The following is a 23,955-nucleotide window of genomic DNA, read 5'->3' as shown; positions in this document are numbered from 1 at the left end:
AATTAATTTTATTATTTTTATTTTTTTTGGTTTTTAGGGCTGCACCTGCAGCATATGGAGGTTCCCAGGCTAGGGGTCAAATTGGAGCTACAGCTGCCGGCTTATGCCACAGCCACAGCAACACCAGATCTGATTGGCATCTGCGACCTACAACACAGCTCACAGCAATGCTGGATCCTTAACCTGCAGAGTGAGGCTAAGGATCGAATCCGCAACCTCATGGTTCCTAGTCGGATTCCTTTCCACTGCGCCCTGGTGGGAACTCCAAGTTTCAAATTTTAACAAATACTTTGTATCAAAGTATTCTACCACTTGATTTTTTTTTTCTAGACTGTCTCTATATTGAAGCTTACAGCCTTGTTTATTTTCCAGTATATTATTCCATTGCATAAGGAGACCCCAATTTAATCTATCTGCCCTGCTGTTGATGGATCATTAGTTTCTAATTTTTCACAATTATATGCTGAGTGAGTGGAGTGGAGTCATTGAATTGTAGATAAGAGCATCTTCAACTTTATTAGATGTGGCCACACTGTTCTCCAGAGTAGCTGGACTGATGTCCATCTCCTGCCAGGGGGTATGAGGATTACCAGGGTGCCAGGTCCTCACCCACCCCCCATAGTGACTTCTTATTCCTTGCCAGTCTGGTGGATCTGACATGGTGTGTCATAGCTCTTTTCATTTGCATGTCCCATGACCACCGAAGCTGAACATCTTTTCATATTTTTGGCCACCTAGGTTTCCTCTTTTGTGAATTGCCTGTTGATATCCTTAACCCATTTTTTTTTTTTTAATTGACATTCTTTTCTCTGGTTTGTCCACACTGTCAACCTACTTCTGCCAGATCCGAAGCAAACTCAGATCATGGCCCTTCTCTGCTCTGGACTCCTTGCCGCTCTCTCTAGAACACACACAGCTTACAACTTGCTCAGTGGTCCTGGTTGGCCTGTGGGCTGAAAACCAAGCTCAGCCTGGGACACTCAGCTCCACCTTCCCCAGCCTTACCCTCTGCACACCTGAACTCCAGCCCAGGAGACGCCTCTCGCTCTGTCCCAGGCCTCCTGCACACACCGTACCCTCCGCAGGGAGCACCTACCCTGGATTTCCACATTCCATCTAAATGCCACCTTTTCTGTGATAGTTACCCTTGCTCCTCAATTCAGTTAGAGTTACCTCTAAACAATCATGGGTGAAACTATACCTTTCCAGTGGCTTTTATTGTTTCTTGTAATGTTTTAACAACTCATTTTGCAAAGCACTTTCTCATTTACGAAAGCACCTGCTCCTGCAATATGCTAGTCTGTCCTCATCTCTCCAATGGTCCTGTAAGATGGGGTAGTATCATCACCCTCTTTGGACAGACAGGCAACATTTCTACAGGGGGACTGGCTCACCCAGAATTTCCCTCTGGCTCTGAGGCAGAGCTGAACTTGAAGCCAGGACTCCTCCAATGCCACATCCAGTTCATTGCCCCACGCCCTTCATAGTGTGTTGTTGTTGATGCCTGACTCCCCCAGAGACTGGGGCCCCACAGCTCCCAGTTCTAATTCTACCCAGGGGGCGCGCAATGAATCTATCACTTCTTGACAAAGTGCAATAATCATTTACTGCACTGGCTGCTGGGGGCTTTGCATATGTTAACTCTAACCTTCCCAGTAAATCAATGTAGATGAGGAAATTGAGGTTAAGAGTTAAAGTGCTGTGCTCAGGGTCCCAGCGTTGGTTATCGGTGGAACTGGCCTCTGAGCCCAGAGATAAGTGCTTCCAAGTATAATATCTGCCCTGTGCATCCTAAGGGCAGACCCACACAGCAAGAGAGCTCACAGCCCAAAGCAGGGGGCCAGGGATGGACAACTTGACAGTCAACAGGGAAGGGGTGGAGTGCTGTCCACTGGCCACACCCATGAGGTACACACTCCCCTGCCACACAGGTGCCTGGAGAGTGTGATGGGAGCAGGTGAGAGAAGGGCTGAGGGGGCAAGGGAAGGGGTTGACAAGTATTCTTCACCCCAGGCCACCTCCAAAGAGAGAGTCTGGATGTGGACATTTCTGCCCATTCTCCCCAGGGCAAGGACCAGATCCGGCTGGAGCCAGGCCCCTTGCCTCAAAGCCCTATTCCTATGACTCCGCATGTCGTCCGTCACTGTATGCCATTTATTTCAACGTTGTGTTTGTGTGTGTGGTATGTATTTGCGATTGTATCTGTGTTGTGTTTTTGTGCATTGCGTTTGTGTGCACTTTGTGATTGGTGTACAGTTTCTCTTGTGTGCCTGTGTTTATGACTGTGTTGCGGCTCTATGCCTGTTTGCCCTACGTGTATGCCCTGTTTTGTGTCCATGCTGTGCACACGGTGCGTCTCTCCTGTGTATTTGTGTCTTTACTCTGTCTCTTTATTGTGTGTTGCGTCGTGTATCTCATGTGCTGTGAACCTGTGTTTGAACTGTGTGCGCGTGGATCTGTTTCTGTGTTGCGCGTGTGCAGACTGTCCACGCTGCAAGTGCGTGGATGTCGTGTGCTCCTGTTGTGCGAATCCCGTTTGGGTTGTTCTATGTCTATGTCTACGCAGCGAGCGTGTGTCTGCACCTCCCTGCTGTGTGTCTGTGCCAGCTGACGCCTGTGGCCTGCGCGCAGAGTTGTGTCTCCTCTGCAAGTGCGTGCCTCCGCGTGTGCCCGGGTCTTGTCTGCGCCTCCGCGGGGCGGCCGGGACAGGGCGCGGGCTCCGCGTTTCTGCGCCGGGCGCGCGGTGGCGGCGGAGGATGCGCGCCCGCGGGGGCGGGGGCGGGGGCCTGGGCGCGGCGCGGGGGCGGCCCGGGGGCGGGAGCCGGAGAGCGGGCGGCGCTGCGGGGCCCCGCGGCCGCGGGCTCCAATGGCGAGGCCGGCGCGGCCCCCGTTAATTACATAAGCGGGACGTCAATAATTCGCGGGAAAACGCGAAAAAGATGGCGCCCCGCGCCCGGGGGCCCCCTTCCTGAGCGCCCCGGCCCCTCCCTCCTCCTCCGCCCCCCCCTCCCCGCGGCGCCCCCGCCCCGCCCCGCCCCCGCCGAGACCCCGACCCCGGCCCCACGGGCGGACACTCGGCCGGGCAGCCGCGGGCCGAGCGCAGCCGCCTCCGCCACCGATGCGCCTGGTGGCCAGACTCCAAGTGGGACCGGCGGATACACAGCCTCGCGGTAAGTTCAGCGCTGCAGGCGGCCGGCTCGGGGGACTCCCTGCCACACTCTCTTCTCCCTGCAGTCATTCCTCTTTTGGAAATCTCCCTGAACTTGGCGGATCTTACGACTCCGGGGGGTGGGGGTGTTGGAGTTCTGGGGAGCCGCACGCTTGGGGGCGGAGGGGGTGAACAGTGTGCGCGGGGAGGCTGGAGCCCCTCACCGGTCCCCGAGCTTTTTGAGGGTGTGTGTGACAGATCGCTATTCCCGAGCCCCAAATCTTTACTTTTTCTTTTGGGGCGGGGTGTTTGGAGACCGATGGGAGCGTTTGGGATTTTGCTCACGTCCGAAGTCAGGCTGCGGCAGGATTGGGATGGGGGAGGCTTGGCGTCGGAGCGACTGAAGAGAAGAGCGCTTGAACCCGAAGGGGGTACTTCTGCAAGTTTTTTTTTTTTTTTTTTCTCCTCCCGAGCACTCTTTTTAAAAAGCCAACGGCCGCCCTGGGAGAGGCCCCGGCGCATGAATCATCCTCGCTTCCTGCCCCCGCCCGGCCCCGCTCCGGGTGCCGCGGATTTGAACTGGACGCCGACGAGAACCCGCAAACAGGCATTTCTTTGCAGATGGGTTTGAATCAGCCAATCACAGCCCTCGGGGGCCCGCTCCGGGAGGATGGAGGCGCGGGTGGGGGGGCCGCCACCCGAGGGCCCCGGCCCGGCCAAGGCGGGGGCGCGGCGACCGGGCCTGCTCCCAACGGCGCGGCGGGGGAGGAAGTGTCAGTTTGTGAACCTGCCGCGGCCCGGGCCCCAGGCCTAGCGGGCAGGGACCTTGCAGCGCCCGGGAGCCAGGTGGCAGGGAGAAGGCAGAGATTTGGACTGCACACCCTGCCCAGTGCCTGTACGCTCTGCCCCGAAGAAGAGAGAGGAACGAGGGGGGTGGAGGGAGAAGGGGACGTGGCCGCGCCACCATCTGGAGAGAGAAGACCCCGGCAATGCCCAGCTCGCCCCAGGGCTCTTAACATGCACACACAAGTATTCTGTGTCGTACCCTTACTGACACAAGGCTGTAGGCATAAAACACAAACTCACAGGAATACACCCACACCCACACGAACACACTGTAGTCTCCCTGTCTGCAGGTAATTGGAACACCAGGTGTCCAGCACCTTGGCAGGGAAGGAGGGGACCAGAGCAGCGGGTGCAGGGAACAGAGGGAGGCTGTGTTTGGCTTAGTGGAGAGTGTGTGGAGGGGCCTGGAGCCAGGTGAGCCCAGACTGGGGAGGAAGGAGCCTTGGGGAGGGCTCTGAATGCCACTGAAGGCACTGGGAACCGCAGAAGGTTTCTGGAGGGGAGAATAAGAAGGTGGGGACTGAGGAACCTGTGGAAGAGACTGGGGGGAGGCAGGAAAGCGGAGAGTGGCTTGTTAGCACTGGGTGCTGGTGGCGCTTTCCCCATCCCAGGTGCCTGGCATAGGAGAGTGAGCACAAGGCTTAGGAAGCTGTTCTTGAATGAATGATTGGCCCAGACAAGATGAAGCCTAAACTCAGATCAGGACAGGAGGATGGAAAAGAGGGGCCAGAAGTCACTGTGCTTAAAGGTAGTCAGCTGTGGCCGCTCATTGGTTGGCGAAGTCTAAGATGCTTGGGGGTTTTGGGACTATATTGGTACCATTAGCAGGAAGAGAGAAAGCAATGGGCAGCAGCCCATTTTGTAGGATGGTGAGAGACAGATGCCCAGAGGTTGGCATGGCGATGACTTCGCTGCTTGGAGCCAGTTTGCCTCTGACTAAAAACATAAGTGAGTTTAAATGTCCCAGAATTGGTTTCCATTAAATCATCCCATAATTGAGAACAGAAAAGGAGATTACAGAAGACACAGATGGCCAAGTCTATACCAGTTCACAAGCCACCCAGGCGTTTTCCTTTCTAGGTGGGTTTTCTCTGGCCAGCTCTCAGGGTAGGGGTCAGGGGGCCGAAAACGTCCCGCTGCTCCCCTGGAGAAGGCCCTCCACTCAGAGAACATGAAGTGTGTTTGCTTAAGGGATAAAGCCTCTGACTCTGAAGCCAGGGAGTGTGGTTCAGGGCCCCCTGGGCAGGGAGGTTTTGCTCTGTGGTTGGTTGGAAGATTCGTTCTCTGGGTGGGAAGAAAGCAAGACTTAGGATCGGTTCATCTGATTATGGACCGTGGCTCTGCCTCTGATCGATCGTCTAGCCACTGCCCTTTGCCAAACCTCAGTTTCCTGACCTGTAAAATGGGAACAGTAATGTCTCCTTCACAGGGTGGTCACGCGGATCCAGTGAAATGATAAAAAGCATCTGGCACAGAGCACAGGTTACATAAATGTTTCTTTCCTTCCCTCCCTTTCCCTTGAAGCAAGGAGTCAAAACTCTCTTCTGTCTCTCTTGTAGTGTCAGTGGAAGCTGATGGAGAATCGAGGTGTGGACCCAGGGACTCGGGACTCCTATGGTGCCACCAGCCACCTTCCCAACAAAGGGGCCTTGGCCAAAGCCAAGAACAACTTCAAAGACCTGATGTCCAAGCTGACAGAGGGCCAGTATGTGCTGTGCCGGTGGACGGATGGACTGTATTATCTCGGAAAGATCAAGAGGGTAAACCTTTCCTCCCCGGCCCCAGTTTCCAGGCTCAGCATCTCTCTGGTCTTGGCCTCAGACCAGTGGTGGAAGATGGGAGACTGCTGGGAAATTCTCACCTTGTCCCTCTTGCTCCAAAGCTGAGAGTGGAGGGAGGGGGAGCCTGCAAAAGCAGGTGCCATCCTTAGAGCCAGCATCTTTAGAAAAGTGCTCCAGGTGCCTACAAAACAAAACCAGGTTGGAGAGGATCACAGAGAACACCTGGCCTGTTCTGTCCTAAGCATTCCCACCGAGCTGCCGTCCCCCGGTCCCTGACTGCAGAGCTCCAGTGAGCCGTGGCCACTACCTCCAGAACTGCCACCCTCCTTCCCCTCCCAGCCTAGCTCTGCTTTCTGGACACCCCCCCTGGGGAGGGGGAAACAAAAGTGGGAGAGGAAGACCAGGTTCCAGTGGCTCTTTCCCAGCCACTGTCTCATGCTGCTCCTCCCTCTCTGTGCCCCAGGTCAGCAGTTCAAAGCAGAGCTGCCTTGTGACTTTTGAAGATAATTCCAAGTACTGGGTCCTGTGGAAGGACATACAGCATGGTGAGTATTCCCATGATTTCAGGCACCCCTGCCCCACCCCTGGTCCTCTCTCCTCTACCTCCATTTTTTCCCTCTCTCTTTCTGTCTGTAATTTCTGGCATCTGGCGGTGTCCTTGGAGTGCCAGGCCCACCCGAGGTTATATAGGCATATGGATTTCCAGTTGTACATTTACGTGGAAACACACTTCTGACATCTGTCACCCCCTTGAATACTCAGACCTCAGGAGGGAGGCAGGCAGATGGCTCAGGAGGTGTTGGGAGAGCTGGGATGGGTCCCAGGCCTGTGTTTGCTTCCATGCTGCCCGAAGCTCTGGATCACTCTGGCACTAGGAACAGAGGAGCCCCAGGCAATCAGAATTGTCACCTTTACATCTAAGCACATTGTCCTCCTTAACAATATCAACATGTTAAGAAAACTAGGGAGGTAGCTCTATCCATGGGGAAAAGACAAAAAAAAAAAAAAAAAAGCAGATATGCACCAGGCAGGGTGATGGTAGACATGCCCAGGTGGAGCTGGGACAGTTTTCAGAGTTGAAGGGGAGCTGAGTTGGATACCACCCCTTGGAGAGTTGACACTGTCTTACAGAGATGGGAGTTTGGTGGCATTCTTACCACCATTCTCCCTTCCCATGTCCATGCCAGACATCACTAATCAATCACAATACTCATATATTTTGAACATGGAGCTCCAAGAAACTGCTACCAATCAGAGTCACCACGAGAGAAAAGACCTTTTTGCCAGTTATGCTCTAACAGGAGAACAGACATGGTGGTATGTGGGGGGGAAAGGCAGATTTTAGGGTCAGATGGTTCCTGGACCAAGATAGTCTAGCTCTGCCGCATACTAGCTGCCTGTCTTGGAGCAAGTGAGCTAACCTCACTGAGCCTGTGTTTTCATCTGAAAAAAAGGAGATTGTGAAAGTAGGGTCCTCACAGGGTGGTTAAGTGAGATAATCCTTGTAAAATGCTAAGCCCAGTGCTGTTGAGGGAGCAGCAGTTTCTGAAGAATTTGTTACCGTAATAGGTGATTTTAACAGCCTGCCAAGCAGAGGCCAGTTAGTAGAGCTTGCAAATTGCCTTTTTCTCCAAGACGTTGTGGCTAATGCAGACTGCTTCTCCAAGCCCCTCTCCCTCAAAATGCATCTTTAAAGATCCAAAGCAGGGAGTGCCCGTTGTGGCGCAGTGGTTAACGAATCCGACTAGGAACCATGTGGTTTTGGGTTCAATCCCTGGCCTTGCTCAGTGGGTTAAGGATCCGGTGTTGCCATGAGCTGTGGTGTAGGTCGCAGACGTGGCTCAGATCTGGCATTGCTGTGGCTGTGGCTGGCAGCTGCAGTTCCAATTCAACTCCTAGCCTAGGAACTTCCGTATGTTGCATGTGCAGCTTTAAGAACCAAAAAAAAAAAAAAAATCCAAAGCAATGAGGGTCTCCTCTCCTGGGGTACCTTCTTAGCTAAAGGAGGGGAAGCCAGCTGGTGAGCAAGCGAGTTCACCTTAGCAACCGTGAGTAGAAGGCTCACTCTGGGCCCAGCACCCCGAGGAGGTGCTATGCTGCTCACCTCAGGAACCCACAGCTCCCAGGCCACCCAGTGTGGGCACCACACAGTGAGTACCACCTTCCCAGAAGCATATTCAGGAATAAGAGGCAAGAGACTATTTATTCAACAAGCACGTCTTGAACACCTGTTATGTGCCCTTCCCCATAAGAAGTCTTGGGGACGCAGAGATGAACAGATACCATTTCTTCCCTTGTAGAACCTTCGATCTGCTGGGGGAAATGTGACAGAAGCACACAGAAAATCAAAATGTATTTACTCTATTCACTGAAACCTTTCTCCCATAGATATGTATTTATTCTTCAACAAAAGCAAATTGCAAGGAAAAGAGAGGGATGGAGAGGGAGCCTTTAGATTAAAAGCAATTGAATGAACTTAAGACTTTCTTTTGTAGACAACTGGAAATGTGAACATTAACTGAATTTGTTGATGATATTAAGAAATTACTTTTTAGGTGCAGTAAAGGCGCTGTAGCTTTTTTTTTTTTTTTGGTCTCTTTCATTTTAGGGCCACACCTGCAGCATATTGACATTCCCAGGCTAGGGGTCGAATTGGAGCTGCAGCTGCCGGCCTACACCACAGCCACAGCAGTACAGGATCTAAGCCGCAGCTTGTGGCAAAGCCGGATCCTTAACCCACTGAGTGAGGCCAGGAATGGAACTGTATCCTTGTGGATACTAGTTAGGTTCTTAACCTCTGAGCTGCAGCAGGAACTCCTGTAGTTTTTTGTGTGTTTTTACATAGAGTCCTAATCTTTCAGAGATACATATTGAAATGTTTACAGAAAATGAATGGGTATCTGGGGCTTGATTCACAGTAATTCAGGAGGGGGAAACGGGTGGGAATATAGTCAAAACAAGATTGGCCATGAGTTCATAATTGTTGATAAGAACAGAGAATTTCATTATAACATTCTATTATTACCCCACAACCAAAAGTTTTCAATTAACATAAACTTTAACAAATCAAGCTAAATTAACCAGGAGATAAATTAGGTAGCATGATATAGTCAAATGAATAAATGATTAGATGGCAGACAGCTGTGGGTTTGAATTCCCATCTTTCCTACTGACTAGCTGAGTAAGGGACTTAAGCTCTCTGGGCCTCAGTTTCCCCATCTCTAGAATGGGGGAGTGGTAATAGGCGGCTGTGAGGCCCAGCACCTGGAATGTGATTTGAAAACTCCTAATTCCTGTGACCCTGACCTGACCCTAGAGGGCCTCTTTCTTTCAGCCGGAGTTCCTGGGGAGGAGCCCAAGTGCAACATTTGCCTGGGGAAGACCTCAGGGCCTCTGAATGAGATCCTCATCTGTGGGAAGTGTGGCCTGGGTAAGTGTGACGAGCAGGGCACCAGAAGGTCCCGCCCTGTGGCTTTCCATCCCCTGCTGACTTGTGACTTACGTTGCCCCCCACGGTTAGGGCCTTTGATGGCTTCCTTTTTCTCTTGGAGCTCCAGAGTGACAGGGAGCCAGCCTCTGGGAATGAAGGCCCAGGGAGGTGACTCTGGGGGAGACCTGGGGCTTCTGGAAAGGGAGAGCAGTTATGCACTTTGGAGCCCCCATAAGTGGAGTGGATGGACAGGAAAGATGGGCACAGAGACTCAAGTTGGACCTTTGCTGCTCTGCCACGGGGCCAATGCTGGCTTTCAGTTAACTTGCATACCAACTTGGCTGCCTTGGTGAGTGTCACCAGCCAGGCCCCTGGCAGGTGGCAGGCACCGAGCTCCTAGGACCTCCTGCAGCCCTCCTGCCTTTGGGCTGACTGGCCTCGGGCCACTGCCTCCTCATGGGCACTCACCACACCTCCTTTGCCCTAGGTTACCACCAGCAGTGCCACATCCCCATAGCCGGCAGTGCTGACCGGCCCCTGCTCACTCCTTGGTTCTGCCGACGCTGCATCTTCGCGCTGGCTGTGCGGGTGAGCCCTCCATCCTTCTGACCCTCTGTCTAGAAGCCCAGAGATTCCCTGGGCTCAGGCCTGACTCCTGGTCACAGAGCCACTTGCCAGCCATATGTCCTTGGCCAGATTCCTTAGCCACCCTGAGCCTGTTTTCTGGCTGTTAAATAGATACAGGTTTGGTGTCAAGCCCAGGTTTGGTGTCTAGCACAAATAGTGCTAGAAAATCCGTATAAGCACCCCCTCTCAATATATACTGGTTTTTATTATTACTTTTGTTGTGCTTATCACTGTTAATACTATTGAAAATGCAGATCCTTGAGGATAGAGGAGGATGGATCTGGGATTGAAGTGAAAAGGCTCCCTGCGTTTCTGACTACATGGAATGAAGTCCACCTGGTCTTCATTAACCTCGATAGCCTTGATAGGGATCCACGTGTGGCCCAACGGGACCCCGCGGGTGACTCCAGGCCCTTGTCTCCCCGCAGAAAGGCGGCGCACTGAAGAAGGGCGCCATCGCCAGGACTCTGCAGGCTGTGAAGATGGTGTTGTCCTACCAGCCCGAGGAGCTCGAGTGGGACTCGCCGCACCGCACCAACCAGCAGCAATGCTACTGCTATTGCGGCGGGCCTGGAGAGTAAGGCCGCGGGGGGGACGGGGCGGAGCCTCCCGGAGGGAGGCGGGGCGCGGGGCCCCAGGGAGGCGGGGCAGGTGGCGGGGGCGTGGCTGGCTGCGGGGCGGGGCCCAGGACTAGAGATCATAACCTCCCTCCGGATGAGAGATGGAGATGCGCGCTGTGGGCGGTTGGGGTGGTGGTGTATTTTGGGGGCGCTGTGGACGAGACCAAGTACTGGAGAGTGGTTAACAGCCTGGCACCGAATGTCCAGATCCTCCCAGCCCCTTAAAGCCATGCTACCCCTGAGCCTCAGTTCTCATCGTAGTTTTCTCGTGACATGGCGTTTGGGAGCGGAGCGTAAATTAGATCATTCACAAAAAGGCTCACGCATGCCTGGCACTTGGTAAGCACTTAATAAATGTGAACTGTTACTGTTGGTGCATGGACGGAAGGATAAACCTTTCCACCCTCAGGTGTGCAGACAGGGTTGGGGGTATACCTTGGGGATGCTGTGGAGGGGATTCTTAACCTGACTGTAGGACAGGAGCCTTTGATTCCTTGTGGCCTGGGCATCGGTATACCCACGGACAGTTGAGCCTGCTCCCTTGAGCCACCTGTACCAACGTTGTGGGAGGACTGCAGAAATGAGAGATGGAACCTCTGCCCTCATGAAACTCAGCCTGCAGGACACCCTGAAGTCCTGAATCTCAGCTCCAAATTCTGCTGACAAGTACTAGGGGCCTGGAGGCTGTGCTTACAGACTAGCTGGTTAATTTGGGCAGATCACTTAAAGAACATTTTCTCTTGGGAGTTCCTGTTGTGGCACAGTGGTTAACAAATCCGACTAGGAACCATGAGGTTGCGGGTTTGAGCCCTGGCCTTGCTCAGTGGGTTAAGGATCCAGCATTGCCGTGAGCTGTGGTGTAGGTTGCAGATGCGGCTCGGATCCTGTGTTACTGTGGCTCTGGCATAGGCCGGAGGCTACAGCTCCAATTAGACAGACCCCTTGCCTGGGAACCTCCATATGCCGAGGGAACAGCCCAAGAAATGGCAAAAAGACAAAAAAAAAAAAAACCTTCTCTCTCAAGTGGGATTAATAAGTTAATAAGCTTGGCCCCCATCATCTTCTCTGGGTATTGTGAGGCCTTTGAGATAACAGGTAGAGAAATGGCTACAGAGACTTCGCAGCCCTAAGGCAGTGGTTCTCAATGCTAATGGACAGAGCTGCTCGGATGATTGTTAAAAATGCATCTCCCAGGGGCTCCCCAGATTGAGTAGGCCTGGAGCAGATCAAGGAATTTTCTGCAGTTTAACCTTGACCCCAGGTGATTCTGATGCAGGTGGTCCATGGACCACACCTGAGAAGGTGTGAACAAAGCATTGACTGTTCATTAAGAAAATACCTTTCTGGTTTTCATTTACTCAATGAGTGGTTGTTGAATGGCCATAGGGTAGATGCAGCACCAGGTGAGGGGCTTATAGGAGCCTTTATTCTCCCATGAAGTCTCCAAGGCAGACCTTTTCCCGTCAGCGCTGTTTGGGAGGTAGTGTTTGGGGCGCAGTCCAGAGATGGGGGCTCCGGTGTGGCATGAAGAGCATGGGCTTTGAAGTCAGGGAAGCCAGGATTTGAGTCACCATCCACCACTTGCTTCCTGAGTGACCTTGAACAAGCTGTTTAACCTCTGACTCACCTATAAAATGGGGACATGGCCCGTCTTTGACCAGATTAGGTTAGACCAAGTGATATATTGTGTGCCCTGCTACCAGGGACTCCCCTGGCACAGCCCAGTGCTCGGTAACTGAGTTCTCATCCCTTTCCCCCCGTGGAGGGTGAGTTTGTGTTGGGAAAGGTTGCTGAGGCTGATGCCTGGCTGACCCTGGCTCCTCTGGCTCTGCAGATGGTACCTGCGGATGCTGCAGTGTTACCGGTGCAGGCAGTGGTTCCACGAAGCCTGCACCCAGTGTCTCAATGAGCCCATGATGTTCGGAGACCGGTAGGTGATATTCTGGTCCGGCACAGCCTTCGGGGTGCATTGGGGTAGGGGGAACAGCAGCCTCAGCACCTCCTTCGGATTGTGTGCCAGGCCCTAGACCCTAGCGGGGGACTGGGATAGCAAGTCCCCGTCTACAGAGGCAGCTCAGGGTTGGGAGGCCTTCCCAGAAGAGGAACATGCTGGGCCACATCCCCAGTCACCATTGACCTGCGGGGGACCTTAGACAGAGCCCTGCCTTCCCTAAGCCCCAGTTTCTTCAAGTGTCTGGGGAAGGGGGAGGGCCACAGACTCTGCCCAGGGTTGTTGGTGGAGCCACAGGGGAAATGGGTGATCTGGCTCCTAACCAGTGGGGCTAAACTAATGGAGGCCAGATACTGTGTGTGTCTTGGTTGGTGTCTCATGTGGCTTGTGATGACGTGTGTGTTTGTGTGTGTGTGCATCTGTGTGTCTTTGAGGCAGAGGGAAGAGGATGACCCTCGCAGCCCAGTCTTGTTCAGCTTGGTCTGAACTCAGGCACACTCCAGGGCAGTGATACTTGGGAAAGGGTTTCGGGTGGAGGTTAAAAGGGGTAGGGGAATAGTTTTTGGTCCCTGTTCTGCCCCATCTTTATCCCCTCCCCAAAGGGAATGAGGACAGTGCTGACTAGGAAAGCAAGTGTGGGGGGAGGGGGTTGGGCCAGGGTGGGGTGTCAGAGCCCCTCCTACCACGGGTCCCCTTTTCACCCACCCACAGGTTCTACCTGTTCTTCTGCTCCGTGTGTAACCAGGGCCCAGAGTACATCGAGAGGCTGCCCCTGCGATGGTGAGGTGGGGACCTTGGCCCAGGTCCACTCCTGTCCCCTCCCAGCTTCTTCCCCCCTCTCCTCTTCCTTGTGGGCGGTCCCTTCCAGCCACCAGGTCCCAGCCTTACCCCTGCCCTTCAACCTGGACCTGAATGCTCCAGCCCTCCCACCTCCTTGCCCCCTTGCCCAGGGTCGATGTGGTTCACCTGGCTCTCTACAACCTGGGGGTGCAGAGCAAGAAGAAGTACTTTGACTTTGAGGAGATTCTGGCTTTTGTCAACCACCACTGGGAGCTCCTACAGCTTGGCAAGGTATGCAAGACCATGTGGCATCAGAATGGCAGGAGTCTGTTCCAAAGTGGGGTTACTGAGGTCCAGAGGTGAGAGGTTTGCCCAGGGTCACACAGGGCAGAACTAGGATCTGGGTCTCTGAGCACAAGTCTTGAGGAATACCACCTGTCTGTGAGGGCTACTGAGTAAGGACAGAGACCCAGGGCCTTTCAGCTGCTGCAACTGTGTGTCCAGGCATCTGAGCCTGTGCCCTGCAAGGGGCTTCCTAACCCAGGTTTTGGCAGTGGATGGGCTAGGACCCCACTGACAGCCGCAGGGAGCCTGGGGGTCGAGTCTGGCTGGATCAGGTTTCTGCGGAGATGGGTGACTTACTCCAGATTACCTAGCCAGGATGGAAGGTGAAGTGGGCCTGCCCCCTGCTGGTCATACTCTGAATAGCAGAAGTCCTCACTGCAGTTCTGGGAGCTGGGATCCAGGGAGTCATGTTCTGACCCTTTCAGAATGTCAAAGGTGAAGACTGACTTGTTGGTGCTCATCACTGCCAGGGCCTCCCCAAACACTTCCATGTCCCCGTTTCTCTAATGACACCCTCAGAATCCTCTCCACCGCATCCAGTGAGGCATCTTCTCTGCTGACTGCCCCAAATCCTTTAGTGAAACGGATTTTTTTTAAAAATAATCTTTATCCTTTGCAAAAGCTTTTCATATAACATCTTCAGTTATAGCATTTGATAATCTATAAGACATATATATTATAAAGCCCTAAAAGATAAGTAGAGTTGGTATTTAAATTTTTTTTCTGATATATACATACATGTTTTAGAAAAATTTCAGAGCACCCGAAAGCATAAGGGAGTATCCTTAAAACCAGCCACCCTCATGCATCACACCGCCCAGAAACAGCTGCTGCTAATGCACATCCTTTCATTCTCCCGTTTTTCTTTTTACATGGCTTAGATTATACAGTATTTAAAACTTTTATTGAAATATATTTGATTTATAATATTGTTATTGCTAGTTTCAGATTACAGAAAAGTGATTCAGTTGTATGTTTTCATATTCTTTTCCGTTATAGGTTATTACAAGATACTGAATATAGTTCCCTGTGTTTTACAGTAAATCCTTGTGGCGCATCTGTTTTCTGTCTGGTAGCTTGTATCTGTTAACCCCATACTCCTCACTTAGCCATCCCTTTCCCCTTCCCCTTGGGTAGCCATAAGTTTGTCGGAATGTAAATTGGTGAAGCCACTATGGGAAATGGTATGGAGGTTCCTTAAAAAACTAAAAAGGGATCTATCATACGGCCCAGCACTCCTGGGCATGTATCTGGAAAAGATGAAAACTCTAGTTCAAAAAGATAATGCACCCCAGTGTTCAAAGCAGCACTACTTAACAATAGCCATGACATAGAAACAACCCAAGTGCCCGTCAACAGATGACTGGTTTATAAGGTGTGGTGTATATATACGATGGAGTATCACAGCCATAAAAAAGAATGAAGTATCATTTGCAGCAACTGGATGGACCTAGAGAATATCATAGTAAGCAAATAAGTCAGAAAGACAAATTATGTCTTTGTAATATTATGACAAAGTAATATTACATGTGGCATCTAAAAAATAATACAAATGAATCTATATACAGAACAGAAACAGGAGTTCCTGTCATGGCGCAGTGGTTAACGAATCCGACTAGGAACCATGAGGTTGCGGGTTCGGTCCCTGCCCTTGCTCAGTGGGTTAAGGATCCAGCATTGCCGTGAGCTGTGGTCGGATCCCGCGTTGCTGTGGCTCTGGCGTAGGCCAGTGGCTACAGCTCCAATTCAACCCTAGCCTGGGAACCTCCATATGCCGCGGGAGCGGCCCAAAGAAATAGCAAAAAGACAAAAAAAAAAAAAAAGAAAAGAAAAAAAAGAAACGGACTCACAGTGTGTATAATTTTAAGTCATTTTTTGGTTTATGATATATCATACTTTTCCTTATTGAAAGGGTTTTTGTCATTATTTTTCCTGGCTGCATTTACTACTATAAATAAGTAGTATCTTTACTTTTTTCCTTCCTGTTGGGCATGTAGTTTCTTTCCCATTTTTCGTACTTGCCCATCATTAGAAAAATGCTGCAGTGAACTTTTTTGTACATAAAGCTTTGTTCGCGTGTCTTATTATGTCTCTATGATAGGTTCTGCGGAGTAGCATTACTGGGTCGAGGACAAAGACATTTTTAAAGCTCTTAATGCACTGGGGACAAGAGTTATTCCTCTCACTTACAGATGGGGATGTGGGCTCAGAGAGGTGAGAAGACTTGTCTGGATCATAGAACAAGTCAGTGGTCCTCAGCTGGAGGACGCCGAGCATCAGAGATTGAGAGGGAGGGGTTGGGGCTGAGGCCTCCTCAGATGCCACGTGCCGGGTCTGACTGTCCGCTGGCCTTCTCCCCTGCAGCTCACCAACACCCCTGTGACGGACCGGGGACCACATCTCCTCAACGCTCTCAACAGTTACAAAAGCCGGTATGTTCAGGGAAGGGAGGGAGCGCTGTGGGGCCCCCAGCAGTGGGATTTCAGTATAGGGTCTTCCTACCTCATAGCCCTTGCTCAAGCCATGCTCCCACCTGGGCGTCTGCCCTTCTCTTCCCTGACTGTATCCATCTTACCTGTCCCTCAAGATCCAGGGAGCACCTACCTCCTTTGGGACACTTCCCTGACCACTCAGCCGCCTGGCACATGTGGGTACTGGGCTCAGCTCCTTAGGGGGCTGCACCTGTGATCTCTGAGCAACCCCTGCTCTGGCCATCTGTGGTTCTGGGCCAGGCACTGAGGTAACACTTCACCCTCTCTCAAGTGGGCTGCAGCCTCCTAACTGTCCTGGCCCATGTCCTCCCATCCAGACGACTGAGTTCTTCTTGGAACACATGGGTGGCAGGTCCCTCACTACCACCAGAGAATGCCCGGGCTCCTTAGCACGACATTCAAGGCCTCTTATGATCAGACTCTACCCACACCTTCTGCCACTGCCGCTTTATTTATTCTGAGGGTCAGCCACGCTGAAGCCTTTGCTTTCCCACTCAGTGTTTTTGCTCACATTCTCTTCACCTAGGATGCTGTTCAATTCCTTTTTTTTTGTTTGCTCCATCAACAATTATTTATTGATCGGCAGTTGTGTCAGCCCTGTGTAGGTACTGAGGACACAGTGAATGAGACACGGTCTCTGTTTCTATGGAACCTCTCTAGATAGGATTGGCCACTTGCTCTTCCATCTTCTCATGGTTTGGGCCCAGACACAGCCCTACATTTGAGTATGTGGGGCCTCCTGCCCTCTCCGTGAAGTCTCCTGAGGGTAGGACTGTGGCTGAGTTGCCTCTGTGGTCTCCTGGCAACTCAGCCAGTGTTGAAGGATGAGGGAAGTGCCTGGAGGTGCTTTCTGTCTCCATGGGGCGAGTGGAGAATAGTGGTGAGGAATTCGGTGTTTCCCCTAGTGTTCCCTGGAGAGCTAGATGAGGCCTTCCTGTAAGAGGCAGCCTCGGGGCTGGCTGAGGCAGAGAAGAAAGGGGAGAGGAGCAGCAGGAACCACACACACGAGGGACAGGGAGGAGCCACCTGCCACATTCCTGGCTGCTGCCTGAAGCCCCTGACCCCACAGGTTTTGAGGCATCAGTGTCTCTTCGAGCCACTGTGGATTTTAGCTCTGGGTCTGGGAGGCAGAGAGGGAAGTTTTAACACTTGACTCTCCTCCCCAGGAGGATGGACGGACAGGCTCCAGAGCTTTCTCCTCTCCCTGCTCACCCCCAGGTTCCTCTGCGGCAAGGAGATCAAGAAGAAGAAGTGCATCTTCCGCCTGCGCATCCGTGTCCCGCCCAACCCCCCTGGGAAGCTGCTGCCCGACAAGGGCCTGGTGCCCCCTGAGAACGGTGCCTCCTCGGAGCCGCGTAAGAGAGGAAAGAGCAAGCCTGGGTCAGTGCCTGGGGTCCCCCTCCATGCCCCTGACAACGAGCTGTGTGGAGGCATCCAAGTGAGCAAGGCGGGCCTCCAGCCGGTTAGTTCCAGAGGGACTCTGAGCTGGGATCTGATCCCGTGTCCCCACTCCTTCCAGCACAGCCCCTGTGGCCTTGCTTGGAGGGAAAGACAGACCACAGGACCCAGTCCGGCTGGCTCAGGGCTGAGGTAGAGAGGTGAAGGGGCCATCAGAGTGTGTGAGGGCCCCTAGCACTCCTGGCTGAGCCCAGCCCCTCTTTCTGGGCATAGGGGTAGGAGGGCAGAGCATCTGGATGCCTGAGCCAGGAAAGGCGCCTCCTCTCTCGCCTGCCCAAAGTCCCTCCCTCCCCCCGGGTCTCCTTGTGCGGGAGCCCACACTTGCCCCAGCCACTCCTCCCTCGGGACCACCCTCTGGGCCTTCAGGTTCTGACTGGGCCACCCTCTCCGTTTTTTGTCTCCACAGTTTGTTGCCTCATGAGTTCCAGCAGCAGAAAAGGCGAGTTTATAGAAGAAAAAGATCAAAGTTTTTGCTGGAAGATGCTATCCCCAGTGTTAGTTTCTCGTTTTCTCACTCTCCACTTTCACACGCAGGGCCAGCACACATTAGGGATTCCTGTGCAGCAAACTGAGTCCCCAGGCCCAGGGGACTCGCCCGCATCCCTGAAAGGAGCCAGTTCCTGTTAAGGCTAAACAAGGAAGGGCCAGGCACTGCACGACCCCTCCTTTGTCTCCCCAGGTTCTCCCGAGAACCCAAAGGGCAGGTAATACCCTTGCCCCCGTTGTCCAGGTGGGAAAACTGAGGCTCGGGGAGGGCTGTGCTCCAGAGCACTTTCTTTAGTAGCCCTGTGTCTCTCTCTGAGCCCTTGCTGTGGGCAGTAATGTCAGCAGGGCCTCAGGCCTCCCTGGACCACTTAGAAGGCACCTTTACACCAGCATTTCATTCCACCACGGTCCCTGGTACTTCTGAGTGAAGCTCAGAAGGGGCTACTGTCCACCTTTTTTCAGCTGAGGCCCAGAAATGGGATGGTCAGTTGGCTAGAGACAGAGCCAGGAATAGAACCAGTAGGACTTGGCTCCCTGGTGAGAACCAAAAAAAGGGACAAGTCTGACCCACAGAAGGCCCGCTGGCCCAGTGGCAGCCTGTGCGGCCTTCAGCGGGACAAGTGCTGTGGGAGGTGGAGGTGATGCTAGCTGGCTGACCACCGCTTCCTGTGTCCACAGAGTGACTTTACCTCGGCCTGGAGCACCAACCACCACCTGGCCAGCATATTTGACTTCACGCTGGATGAAATTCAGAGTTTAAAAAGGTGACAATGAGGGACTCTGCGGGGAGACCACCACTGCCCCAGCTCTGGAAGGGGTGAAGCAGACAGCCTTTGGAGGGAGGGGAAGCTCCCTTTGGGTCACTGCAGTTAAAAGGGTCCGCATAGCAGAAGGCTGCCTGAAGGGTCTTTAGGCCTGACACCCTTGATGTGAGCCTGCAGGGCTCCCAGAACGGGGACAGCTCCCACTGCAGTGCCCCTGCCTCTCCAGCTACTCCTAGTCTCACCCAGCACCCACATCACTCACATTCCTCCAGGGAGCCCTTCCTAACCCTCCCCAGGCTGTGGCAGATGCTATGGTGCCTCGTGCTTGGTACGCCCAGAGGTGGGGGAGGGGCTGCACCCATTGTTTTATTTCCAAAATTACTAATGGTTGCTTAGTGCTCTCCTATAGTCATGAAGGAGGGAACAAGAGTTTCAGACAGACAGGCCTGGGTTCTAGCTCCTACTTACCAACTGCCCGCTGTGTAACACTAGGAAAATTCTTTAGCCTCTCTGAGCTTCCTCACTTGTTTCTTCCTCACGACATCTCAAAAACAAAATACTGTAAATGAAAGCACTCTGGGCCTGTGAGGTGCTGCCCAGTGCCTGGGATCATGCTGCTCACCTCTAGTTACTGTCACAGTGCCAATTACGTCACTGCCAGGGGAGGGTGGGTGGGGAAGGCTGGAGGGGTAGGAAATGGACAGGGGAGGAGGCAGCCACTGAAGCTGTGGTGGTGGGAAGGTGGCCTTGGCTGGGACACAGAATGCCTGTCAGAAGGGCCAGGAGATGGCCGGGAGGGTCCCAAGGGGCACTGAGGGCCACAGCAGGCTCACGCTCTCCTCCTCCTCCTCAGTGCCAGCTCAGGCCAGACCTTCTTCTCAGATGTGGACTCCACCGATGCTGCCAGCACCTCAGGCTCGGCTTCCACCAGCCTCTCCTATGACTCCAGGTTAGGTTCCAACACCGTGGACTCAAATTCCATCACTGCTCTCCGCCGCCCATCATGATATGTGTGGCTCACTGGGGTCTCGGGCTCTGGAACCTGAGCCTGGGACCCTCCTGTCTGAGTCATGGGGGTTCAGACAGGAGGATGGGCATTCAGGCCACTCCTCTTTGCCTGCTTGCAGGTTATGTGGTTTCTTGCTGGGCAATTTCAGATATTTCATTCTGAGGTTCTTGGCCTCTGCTTGCCATGATTTTGCAATGTCTGTGCCTTTGGCTATAGGTCCTCTGACCCTGATAGAGGGAAGAGGGCATCCTGCAAAGTGTAGGGTCTGGGAGAGGGGCCAGAAATCCCTGGGGGATCTAGCTAAGGGTATGTACAGCCTGCTTGGCAATAAGTAGTCGTAGGCAGCATGGGGAGGATGGTGGCACAAAGCACACAGACAAGTTCTAGATGGAGGCTCCTTTACCTGTATTGTAGGATACTTGAGGCCCTGGCAAAAGTAGGATGAAAAGTATGCCTACTGAAGGGTCTTGTCTCCAACTATCTCTAAGTGTCTCTGCTATTGCCTCTACATTTCCCTTTCTCTTTGGCTCTGTTTCTAAGCATCTGTGAATGCATACCTCTTCTTGTGTGTTTCTCTTCCTCCTCTGCCTCTTTCTGTCCCTGTGGGGTTGTGGGGAGACACACACATCTGTCTCCATTCCAGGTTGCCACGCCTGTGACTCCTCTAGTGACACAGGAGTCCAGGTGAGGGGCAGAGAGGGCAGGCAGGGCCTCTGCACCGCATGGCTTCAAGCGGCAGAGAACCACGCCTCTGGACTTGTGGGATGCTAAGCTCCTCAAAGAGAACATGGTTTTGGAGGTGGACACCCCTAGGTCTGCACCCTAGCCCTGCCACCCCCCAGCTGGTGGTTTCTCCTCGGGAGCCTCCTCAGGGCTGCTGTGAGGATCCAGTGAGATAATCTGTGGCCAGGGACAGGGACTTGTGAGGAGAACCCCATTGCACTCCTGTCTTCCTCCCCCTTCCTCTTCTGATGCAGACGGACAGTGGGCAGCCGCAAGAGGAAGCTGGCAGCCAAAGCATACATGCCACTGCGGGCAAAGCGGCGGGCGGCTGAGCTGGGTGGATGCTGCCCCTCGGACAGCAGTGCAGAGGGGGCCTCGGGCCCTGAGCGGCCAGACGAGGGCATCGACAGCCACACGTTCGAGAGCATCAGTGAAGATGACTCATCCTTGTCCCACCTCAAGTCATCCATCACCAACTATTTTGGCGCGGCTGGGCGGTTAGCCTGTGGGGAGAAGTACCAGGTGTTGGCTCGCAGGGTCACGCCTGAGGGCAAGGTTCAGTACCTGGTGGAGTGGGAAGGGACCACCCCTTACTGACCAGCCCCAGGGGATGCCAGGAACCCTGGAAACCAAAGGAGAGACAGTGGAAGCCCCAGGCTCCCTAGTTCTCTCCAGGCTGGGGTGAGGGAGGGAAGCAGGGCAGAGCTGCAAGTGCCTGGCCAAAGCCCCGCCTGCCTGCCTCCCTGCCAGGCCCGGGCTGTGCCCCTCCTGCTCTTGGCCACCTCTGGCTCACCCCCCTCTACCTGCGTCTGAGGTCTCGCTGGCTACTTCTTGGTGTCTACACACACTTCCTCAGACTGTTACCTGTTCCTCTGATTTAGTGTCCTGCTGGCTCTGTGGCCTGTTGAGGCCTGAGTCCTTGTCCCCAGTGTGTCCCTTTACCTCTCTTTCCCCTTTTGGGTGTGTTGTGTCTATACACCCAACCCTCCACTGGATGTCCTTCACACCTGACCCATCCCAGGGACCACACACGCCGGAAATCTAAGAAAGGCTGGGTGAAGATGGGTAAGTGGAGGCCCCGAGGAGCCCATTTCCCATTTTCCTGTCCCTCCTCTGCCCTGCGGAAGAGGGGGTGAGGGTGGGAGGCCTCTGGAGGCGGTGTGGCAGAGACTCTGAGACTCAGGTTCTGAGTGATCAGGAGGCACCAGCACCAGAGCCCCGTTATTAAGACTTAAAAACGAAGGCTGTGGTTGTCAGCTTCCGAGATCCACAAAAGTTCTCCCCCCTCCTGCTACATCCCTTGTTACGTGAGGCTGGCCCTGAGCTTGCAAACCTGAGGGCTGAGAGGAAGTAGAATGAAAGGGAGCTTGTCCTGCTACACCTGAGACTGTCTCCTCTGCCTCCAACCCCCAGACCCCAGCAACACACACACCAACTTCCAACCAGGTGTGTGTTTTCACCTCCAGGTGCATACACACCACACACATAACCCCACATTCCTTTGAGTGCCAGCCTGGCTCCTGCCCCTGGTTTTCCTTTGGCCCTCTCCTAGGGCCATGTGCTATAACTAAATGTGAAAGTCTGGCTCCTGCCCGTGAACCAGCTTTGACCCTAGAGGGAAGCACAGGGGACTCTTACCCTCTTCCTTATTCCCCTGCCCCGCCCTGAAACTGACAATCATTTTTGGGGGCAGGTTAGGATTTTTTTTTTAAGGGCTTGAGTCACTCAGTCCCCTCAAAGGGAAGTCTTTGTTAGTAGGAGTATAACACAGTTCTTAGAACTGACATTAAAACTCAGACCCATGTGTAGGAAGACCAAAACTGGGAGGGGGAGGAGACCCCTGATTTTTTGCTGCTTCCAGAGGTATTAGAAACTGATTCAATTGATTTGAAAATGGAAAGAAGTGCCTTGACTAGGGAGGATGTGCCAGATGGGGACCAGCTTGGCTGGGTTCTGGAGGCTGCCAGCTGCAAGGTGAAGGTGGATGAACAAGGGGTGGGAACAGGCCTGGAGCTTTTTTTTTTTTTTTCTCCATTATTTGGCTGACCCCCCCCCCCATCTCTGAGCATCCAAGGGGTCCCTGAAATAGCTCAGGTGCCCCTTGCCTCAAACCTCAGCTCAAACAGTGCCTTTCAACTGGGACCTCACTTCCTCTACACAGCCCCCCCACTTCCCTCTGCTCCCCAGCATGGTCCAGGCAGGGATAAGCTGATTGGGCCCAGTTCTCTCCCTTCTCAGCCCCCCAGCTGCTGCCACTGAAGCCCCCCATCTGGAGCCAAGTGGAAGGGAGCTGAGAAGCTAGCCCCCAGCCCAGCTGGGGTGTGGGATCAGATCCACCCAGTGGCCTCCTGCCTGGCTCAACAGCACAGCAACCTCCCAGGCCTGCTTTCCAGGTTTCTGAGGAAGTGTAGGATGAGCACAGCTTGTTGAAGCAGGCTTCAGAGGCTCTGGGCTTGAAGAGAAGGAGGAAGACAGTGTCTTCCCCACGTGGAGGTCTGCATAAGGCCTGGCAAGGTCACCCTGACCCCACCACACCCCAGCATTTTGTTCATACCTGATAATAGCTGCATTACTGCCAACTGACCTTATCATAACCCTGTGCACCTTTGAAAAGATTTATCGTTTTGAATTGCTGCTTCTAATAACATTTGTTATATTAAAATTATAATTAATGTGTCTGATTTACAATTTTAAAAGGCTTCCTCTAAAAAACTGCCTGTCATTCCCCTAGTGAACTATCAGTTGTTGGGTACCAGGAGGAGGAATTAGCTCCAGTTTCCTGGAAGGTGAGGAGCATGGCAGGACCCATCCTCTCTCTGGCTAGCTACTGTGCCACTTCTACCCCCACCTACCCACATTCTCTCAGCAACATTCTTACCCCTACTGCCGGAAGGACATGAAACTTTTCTTCTACTGTACCTGACCTGTGTGGGCAAAAAACATTAGCTCAGGGCCACAGAGAGCGGTTAAAGATGGGGACTGAACTTAAGCATCTTCCTATAGTCAGGTTCTAAGTAGAGGCAATATAAAACTTGACGTGGTGGCACAGGCACACAGCTGTAGAAATCTGCAGTGCGTTCCTGGCCGGCTGTCCTGCTCAGAACCTGCACCACTTGGTCAGGTTCCTTTGTTTCAGTTCCTAATCCTTCACATGTCAGGAGAGAATCCCTGCTGTATTCAGCTCCTGGATGTTCAGGGAACCCTCTCACATAGAAAGGTGATGTGTTACCTATCACCTTAGGTAAACTTCTCTAAACGAGGTCGGGGGGGGGGCAGTCTGAGAGACAGGGGCAGCATGAAGGGGGAGAAAAAGCTACAGGGAGGTGAAGGCCATGGGTACAACTGAGATCTATATTTTCAGAGGTTAGTGGAGGCTGTTAACCCCCTGAGTGTTAAGGTCTGCTCTTAAAAATCATTAACTATGGCTCCCCCCTTTTTCCTACCACTCCTTCTGCTTCAACCTTATAACTGCCCTTGGAAGAAAACTACTAGAGC

At 53.1% G+C, this 23,955-nt stretch overlaps 1 protein-coding gene across 12 annotated transcripts; it reads left to right on the top strand.

Moving 5' to 3' along the window:
• The first annotated feature begins 1,809 nt into the window (after positions 1 to 1,809).
• On the top strand, positions 1,810 to 23,156 carry PHF19 (PHD finger protein 19). 12 transcript variants are annotated; one of them, XM_084994205.1, is made up of 16 exons: positions 1,810 to 1,957; positions 2,067 to 2,182; positions 5,554 to 5,754; positions 6,239 to 6,320; positions 9,110 to 9,205; positions 9,693 to 9,793; positions 10,261 to 10,409; positions 12,287 to 12,382; positions 13,115 to 13,183; positions 13,354 to 13,474; positions 15,893 to 15,960; positions 17,239 to 17,400; positions 17,885 to 17,972; positions 18,643 to 18,728; positions 19,582 to 19,677; positions 20,715 to 23,156. In XM_084994205.1, exons 1-16 carry the CDS (start codon positions 1,948 to 1,950, stop codon positions 21,055 to 21,057), a joined length of 1,884 nt encoding a protein of 627 aa, XP_084850331.1. In that variant the 5' UTR covers positions 1,810 to 1,947; the 3' UTR covers positions 21,058 to 23,156. The 12 variants fall into 12 exon arrangements, 4 of the variants coding, with proteins under 4 accessions (XP_084850331.1, XP_020923801.2, XP_084850338.1 ...); XR_014826169.1 differs by lacking the exons at positions 1,810 to 1,957; positions 2,067 to 2,182 and adding an exon at positions 3,070 to 3,170 and having other exon boundaries at positions 17,885 to 17,917; XR_014826174.1 differs by lacking the exons at positions 1,810 to 1,957; positions 2,067 to 2,182 and adding an exon at positions 3,070 to 3,170 and having other exon boundaries at positions 17,885 to 17,917; positions 18,013 to 18,728.
• The last annotated feature ends 799 nt before the right edge of the window (positions 23,157 to 23,955 follow it).

The sequence above is a fragment of the Sus scrofa genome, chromosome 1, assembly GCF_054392235.1.
Source record: "Sus scrofa isolate SSC_HxYL_T2T_F1_AM1 chromosome 1, Sscrofa_HxYL_maternal_Yorkshire_Landrace_v2.0, whole genome shotgun sequence".
NCBI classification, from domain to species: domain Eukaryota; kingdom Metazoa; phylum Chordata; class Mammalia; order Artiodactyla; family Suidae; genus Sus; species Sus scrofa.
Note: the sequence above shows the minus strand (reverse complement) of the source record. Positions and strands in the feature narration are given on the sequence as shown.

Excerpts from the sequence above, each read along its gene's own strand:
- PHF19 (XM_084994205.1), top strand. Across the intron at positions 2,183-5,553 it reads ACGTTGTGTTTGTGTGTGTG|TGTCAGTGGAAGCTGATGGA; the intron begins GTATGTATTTGC and ends TCTCTCTTGTAG. Across the intron at positions 13,184-13,353 it reads GAGAGGCTGCCCCTGCGATG|GGTCGATGTGGTTCACCTGG; the intron begins GTGAGGTGGGGA and ends CCCCTTGCCCAG.